The sequence below is a fragment of the Panulirus ornatus genome, chromosome 38 (genome assembly GCF_036320965.1).
Source record: "Panulirus ornatus isolate Po-2019 chromosome 38, ASM3632096v1, whole genome shotgun sequence".
Lineage (NCBI taxonomy): Eukaryota > Metazoa > Arthropoda > Malacostraca > Decapoda > Palinuridae > Panulirus > Panulirus ornatus.
The window spans coordinates 8,761,383-8,769,407 of NC_092261.1; the positions used below are offsets into that span (position 1 = coordinate 8,761,383).

At 35.8% G+C, this 8,025-nt stretch overlaps 1 protein-coding gene across 1 annotated transcript; it reads left to right on the forward strand.

Annotated features, from left to right (window-relative positions):
• Positions 1-1,424: 1,424 nt before the first annotated feature.
• On the forward strand, positions 1,425-4,334 carry LOC139760883 (F-box only protein 21-like). The gene has a single exon (XM_071684620.1). It carries the CDS (start codon positions 1,523-1,525, stop codon positions 3,575-3,577), a length of 2,055 nt encoding a protein of 684 aa, XP_071540721.1. The 5' UTR covers positions 1,425-1,522; the 3' UTR covers positions 3,578-4,334.
• Positions 4,335-8,025: the final 3,691 nt, after the last annotated feature.

Here is an 8,025-nt window from a genome sequence, read left to right on the forward strand (position 1 = left end):
GGAATATCCTCACCTGGGCCCCTTCTCTGTTCCCTCTTTTGGAAAATTAAAAAAAAAAAAAAGTGAGGGGAGGATTTCCAGCCCCCCGCTCCCTCCCCTTTTAGTCGCCTTTTACGACACGCAGGGAATACGTGGGAAGTATTCTTTCTCCCCTATCCCCAGGGATATATATATATATATATATATATATATATATATATATATATATATATATATATATATATATATATATTATCCCTGGGGATAGGGGATTAAGAATACTTCCCACGTATTCCCTTCGTGTCGTGGAGGGCGACTAAAAGGGAAGGGAGCGGGGGGCTGGAAATCCTCCCCTCTCGTTTTTTTTTATTTTTCCAAAGAAGGAACAGAGAAGGGGGCCAGATGAGGATATTCCCTCAAAGGCCCAGTCCTCTGTTCTTAACGCTACCTCGCTAACGCGGGAAATGGCAAATAGTATGAAAGTATAGTAGTATGATATATATATATATATATATATATATATATATATATATATATATATATATATATATATATATATATATCATACTACTATACTTTCATACTATTTGCCATTTCCCGCGTTATATATATATATATATATATATATATATATATATATATATATATATATATATATATATATATTTTTTTTCTTTTCAAACTATTCGCCATTTCCCGCATTAGCGAGGTAGCGTTAAGAACAGAGGACTGGGCCTTTGAGGGAATACCCCCACCTGGCCGAATTCTCTGTTCCTTCTTTTGGAAAAAAAAAAAAAAAAAATATATATATATATATATATATATATATATATATATATATATATATATATATATATGAACAAAGTGCATATGAATGCGAGAATGGATGAGCGAAACAATATACCTGAAAATACTTTAAGGTATTGATTGTTTCACCTCCATGATAATAGAAACTAATCATGCGGATATGGAAGGACTAACAAAGGTGACTGTTAAAGAGTGACATGATTTTATCTCACAGGGAATTATCTAGAATTAACTTACCTCTTTTTTTTCTGTCGATTAGCTAAATAGACTCATTATATTACTCCTTTCGCCTTTCCCTCTTTCTATGACCTTTCTATTCTTAAGATTTAGGTCGACAGATATCCGTTGAGTTCTGAATAGTTTTTGCTTTATGTTCTTGTTACATATTTCTTCCAGTCATGACAGTCATTGTGAAAGAAAAGGATTCGGGATATTTGTTCATGTGAATTCTTTATGCGCAGCCCAGGTTTCGATTGAAAATATACCTTTAATTTTTCTTACTGTATTTATAGTTTATCTCTATGAAGAAAAAGTCTCATAATTTATCACAAAAATAATAGAATATATTGCAATTACTATTTGAAGTAAAGCCATTTCAAGATAGTTCTATTATTTTGACTTACACAAAGTTTGTTTACTTCCACTGAACTTTGTAGGGGCGGGATATGGCTCACTGCGGGAAAATTTCTGCTGTCAGTCTTTCTAACATGCGAATTAACACGTGAATCCACTGACAATGGAAGAATGCGTGACACTTGAGAATCTTCCATATGAAGTTACTGAGAGAATATTGACTGACGTATGTGTGACTGTCGAAGATGTAGTCAGCAGTTCTGTTACCTGCAAATACCTCAGTGGAGTGTGTCAGAGGAACTCCTTATGGAAATCAAAGTTGAGTCAGCAATATCCGTATACTTACGAACATACTGAATCTCTGTGCAAAGAAAAAGTAGACTGGAAGGCTAAATTGATATCGTTGTACCGGTGCAAGAGGAAACTCGTTCAGTGTATCTTGGCTCTCTCTAGAACATTTGTTTGGTCAATGTATCATGACTACGAGTGGCCAGATATACCCAGACGTGCTTTGGCATTGTATGAAACTCTCTTCCTGGAGGACCTGGGTGAAGCCAACGTGTGTTACATCTTGGATGAATGTCGCAACATTTTGAAGGCTGGTCCGTCAGGCATGGATTTGACATTGAAGTATTACGCTGGAAAACTGTACAATCATATGTATGAACGCAGTGTGACAAACAGTAAGTGGAGAGAGTTCATTGTTCAACCGGAAGAATCTTTAAAATACAGCTATGAGGAAGCCTTATTATTAGTCGTGGTGAGCCTTCAACCTGTGTGTAGTGAGAATATTTGCAATAGCAACAAAGTAAGGCTTGGGCTTGACAGATTGGCATGTGAAACACTTGAACACATAAAGGAAATATCTCCAAATAATCCTGTTAGCAATAAAATGAGAAACAAGTGTGACTTTGTGAAAGGGAGTTTAAGTTACTGGAAAGGTGAACAGTGTAGTGAAATTCTTCAAACAGTACATTATATAATAAAACATAAATGTGGTTTTAAGATCAATAATAGTTTACATGATAGTGGACCAGACCATTATTGTATTGATCAAGTACTTTTAAACAAAAAAGGAAGCTCAAAACTCCTTTTAGTTATCGAATCCTGTGTAGCAAATCGACTGGGTGTACATACTGAAGTGCACAAAAATATAACAGATCATGTTTTAGATACATGGAAACTTTATTACATTGGGCAAGATGGTGTCAGTGGATATGTAAATGTGTGTGAATTATGCAAGCAAGATCCTTCATCACTTAGCATTGTAATGAATGACTGGCAAGAAGGACAGACTGTAGATGCATCAGGAACATGCCAAGCCATACTTCAACAGATTGTGTTTTTGGGAGAGAGCTGGTTGAAAGGAGAAAGATGGCAAGCTGGTGAACCAGTTCTTTATGATCTTCTTGATGAAGAGACTTACAATCAACCAATTCGTCTTCTATTCACTGCTTGGCAGCATGTTGAGCACTGGAAGATGAGCAGACTTTACCACTACATGCACGAACTTTTAAGAGTAACAGAAAATAATCAGATACTTGGAAAACTTTTGCATCTCAGCATTTTGCTACGCATCAACTCCAAACTTACACTAGAGAAATTATTGAATTTCAGGAGAAGAATGGGACAACCACCGAATACCATGCGAGACTTATTGCGAATGCTTGCCAGTGTTGACAAAAGAGCCCGCACAAGGATCACAGAGTTAAAAAGTCTCTTGTCATCAGCAGTTTCAAATTACTCAAGTCTAAGTCCATTAGCCAGTGTTCCTTGGCCACATGGATGGCCAGGAGGTGAGATGGTGCAGAAACGACGTGTTGATCGGAAAAGCTGGCAGGTGCAGTTTGCTGTGGGCGAAGTTCTAGAACAACGTGGAGGAGACTTATGTGTGGTGTATGACTGGGATTCCATGTGTGTGGAGAGTGAGGATACTTTGGTGCTGATGGGAGAGACAGGGCTTGCTCATGGCACAGATCAGCCATTTTATAGGGTTCTTACAGATGGTGGATCAGCGCGTTATCTTGCCCAAGAGAACCTCCGACATGCACGTCAACCACAACATTTAAGAAATCCCTTGATTGGTCGCTACTTTACAGCTTTCATATATCCTTTTTATATACCGAATCCTCAAAAGGCATATGAATATCCCGAGGATGCTAATATCAGAGAACAGAATGCACTAACTCTGAAATTAAAATTTTCTGTTCATGAATAAGTCACTATTATTCATTAGAAATTACTAATGATGACATCATTCATTTATTTTATAATAATTTATGGCACGTGTTTGACATTCAAATCTTTTTATTTATCACAAAGAAACTATACTTTTTTGTACCATGTCATAAGTGTACCAAAATTTTGCTGGGAATCTCACAAGAATTTCATCTTTTGAAAACATGAAAAAGAATTTCAGGAATCATGTGATGATCTCAGAATTTATCTTAATGTTTACCTCTCCAATACTGCTCAGGCAATAAGTTTGGAGAGCATGTAGTATATTAACAGCAGATTTCTAAAAGAAGTTTTTTCAAAAGTTGATTCTTTCATGTATTGGTGTAAGAAAACCAGCAAATCTTGCATTCCATTTTCTATATGAATTTTAAATTGGCAACTACTTTTATGTGATTTGTACACACGCACACAACACACACTCATAACCGGTGCCTTGTTTATAAGAATAAGTTGTGTTCATGTTTGATTTCAATGCATTTTTAATGTTACTACATATGCAAATAAGATAAAGTATACAAAAGAATGGTACATGTAACCAAAATATTTTGGTTCTCGATACTGCATTGTTATGATTTCGAAAAATTATTTAAACTTTAGTGTATAAGCTATTATCCAAATATGTACATAGGCTGGAATTAGTTATTTTTGGAAGTACAATAGAATGCTATATGAAAAGAACTGTCTAATCAATATTGGCTTTACATTTTATCCCTGAAATAAAGTGATTTATCAAAGCACCTGATGTTTTTAGTCACATATCTGGCAATTTTTTTATGTATAAATTTGTCATACATTTAATCAAAGTTACTCCTGGTATTTTTGTTGTCAGCTTATTTGATAGGCTAGTTATTAATCATATACAATTATGAATAATTCTTTTGTTGAACATTGAATGCTATCAGTGCAGTTATATTACACTGCATCGCATAAGATTAACTATTAAGTAGATGTCTGTAATAATTCTAAATGCCTCAAAGCACTTGCTTGTACCAGATTTGGAAAAGAAAAATAATCCCTCAGTATTCTTTACAAACAATTCATGCACTCCATCCCAAACTACATGTCACTTACCTCTTGTGCAACTGCAATGGAGCTGCAAACAGCACAGAATAGAGCATTCAGAACACTTATTGGCTCTTTAACAACTACAAACATTCAGAACATACACAAGGGGAAAAAATTACAATGCAACCCCACCCCAGTATACTTAACACTTAGGTTTTTGCAATGGCACAAAATCCTGTGCATCAAAACTTTCATATCCAGCCACCAAACCCCAAGAAGAATTGAAAAGTTAACCCTTTCTTCACATTTCAACAGTGTATAGTTATAGATCCCCTCTCACCTAACACACACAACTTTTACGAAACTTGTACACACCAAAATGACTGGACAAGCACAAACAACCAGACCATCATCCTGCTGTTGATACCATTCACAATTAACTACACTCCCAAGACATATATGAGTTACCCTTTCTTGTATGCATCGTGGACACCACTCATGTCTTATGCATAGCAAATGCTTCACAAAGATATAACAGCATCGGTGGACATGGGTGGTTTCCTTAGTGCCTTAGGAGTCCCATCAAAGGGGTCCTAAGGCAGGAAAGTAATGGTGATAGTAGAGCATTTGCATACAGTGGTACCCCAACTTGCAGTGTTCTGACTTAATAGATATCAGACATGTGACACTTGAGAATTAGCGTACATCATCGACTTGCAACGAATTTGAAAAATTACTTCTATATATCTAATGTGTTAAATACTCTTCTTTAAATGAAAAACCATGTTAGGATACTATTGGATATTATGCATATTTTATTGATATAGTAACTATTTGATTTGTATCCCACTCACTGGTGGTCCACTTGTAAGTGAGATTGCCTGATACACACTACAGTTTATGAATGCTGCTGTACCTGCTCTACCCTATTATTTACTGCCTTCCAATGTAAGAAAAGTAATTTCAATATAACTGCATGGAATGTTAAAGATACTTAGGGTAATACAAGACATAATTCTAAAATAAATTGGAGGTGTTCAGTAGCTTTCACGATGGTGAGAAACTTATTGTTATTTTTGTGATGGTGAGCAACTCTTGGCTATAGCCTGCATATTTTAAGAAACTTGCTGAGGAAGGAGGTTACACACCTTGATAAATACTTAATATGGATGAGACTGGTGTATTTTGGATTTGAATGTAAACCAGGACATTGATTAACTGGGTAGAATAGTTTGCTCCTGGGTTCACAGCAGCCAAAGGATTTTTGAAAGAGATTCTAAACTTAAACCCTTTCTTTTGTTTCATTTAGGAAATCCAAGGACAATGTAGTCTGCACAACCTGGCAGTAGATGTTAAATCCCGTTATTCAGGAGTTGAGGTGGACAATTTTAGTGCCCCTCCTCCTTCCCAGTAAGGCTCAATCCACCACCACATAAAGCATTCATTGCTATGTTTTTCAGTATCCATTCAATATTTCCGAGAGATCACATAAAGCAATCATTATGTTTTTCAGTATCCATTCAATATTTCCAAGAGTACTGTGATATGGCAGCAATTGCTGAATCAGATAATTTGGGATGAGGGGGATCTGTGAGTAAAGTTGCTGATGTGTGAGGCAGGGATAAGTTTTTCATTTCTGTTTGGAGGTTGGTTGTTAGTTGTGGAATGGTTTAGGTAGGAGGGATCCAGTGCTGTTGCATATAATTGAGTACCGAGCATTATTTTGGACAATACTAAATAATGCCCAAAACTGATTGAAAGATATATCAGGATCAAACATTCACTCAAGAATTTGTTAAGCTAACAGAAATTCAGATGGTAGTTTTTGACAAGAATGAAGATTAAAAAAAAAATTAATGCTAAGCCTCCAAAAGTATTTACCAGGCAAGATTTACAACCACTGGCACCGCTACACTGGGATGCAAATTAGATCCTAGAAGGAAGTAACATCAAAAGACAAGATATTTGGGAGCTTAGGAAGGAATTAGATCAATACAAGGTATATGAACCAGAAGTTTTATTTATTTGAAATTACCCCAAGAACAAATTCTGTGAATGAGTCCTGGTGTTACCTAGGACTATTTTTCTTTTCAAAGGTTCCTGTAGCTTTAAGGTTGCACTACTTTCAGTTGCATGGGAATGAAGACCCCTGTGGAGGGAGAGGTTCTTTGATGAGACTGTACACCTTGCCAGAGGTGACTTCACTTGTGGCATAACCTCGAGCAGGCGGATTCGGGTAACACATGAACCAGATGTTATGTAAATATATATAACAATCCACAGTGACCCTAGACCATCCACGAAACTGTTTAAGAGCTCATTTGAGATGTCCTGATAGAACGAGAGAGAATTTAAATGAGGCCAGTAACTTAGGTGATTGCTAAATACTGTTAAGGACAAATATATATATATATATATATATATATATATATATATATATATATATATATTCTTTTTTTTTTTTTCATACTATTCGCCATTTCCCGCGATAGCGAGGTAGCGTTAAGAACAGAGGACTGGGCCCCTGAGGGAACATCCTCACCTGGACCTCTTCTCTGTTCCTTCTTTTTGAAAAAAGAAAAAAAAAAAAAAAACGAGGGGGGAGGATTTCCAGACCCCCGCTCCCTTCCCTTTTAGTCGCCTTCTACGACACGCAGGGAATACGTGGGAAGTATTCTTTCTCCCCTATCCCCAGGGATAATATATATATATATATATATATATATATATATATATATATATATATATATATATATATATATATATATATATATATAATTTTCATGAAAGAGTCTTAGCATTTACTGCATGACTGGTAATTCCTCAGCTCGCTAGTGTCAGGCTTAAGAGCATAGATTAACCAGTTTCATTCTAGGCTCATCAGAATAAATTATTTCATATGCCAGAAATGGTTGGTCTAAACTAGGTATGGCAGACTTTTCACCCTTGCCCAACTTTAAAGGGCTTTCGTGACATTTATTTTCTGCTTTCTCCCAATAAGTTAATCTATGTTTGTTGCATTCCTCCGTAATTGAATTGTGAACCTAGACCCGTGATCATTCGCTTGGAGACATCAACCAGTCATGCTAACTTATCAAGAATTCATAATCCACATCCAAAAGAAAATTCTTCCTAGCATAACAGATACAAACCTTGAAATTCTGTATTTTATGCAACTAGGAACACTGTAACGTAGAAATGGAGAGTTGCCAAACATTTGTCAATATATATATATATATATATATATATATATATATATATATATATATATATATATATATATATATATATATAATATCTTTTTCGTACTATTCGCCATTTCCCGCTTTAGCGAGGTAGCGTTAAGAACGGAGGACTGGGACTTTTAGGGAATATCCTCACGTGGCCCCCTTCTCCGTTCCGTCTTTTGGAAAATTAAAAAGA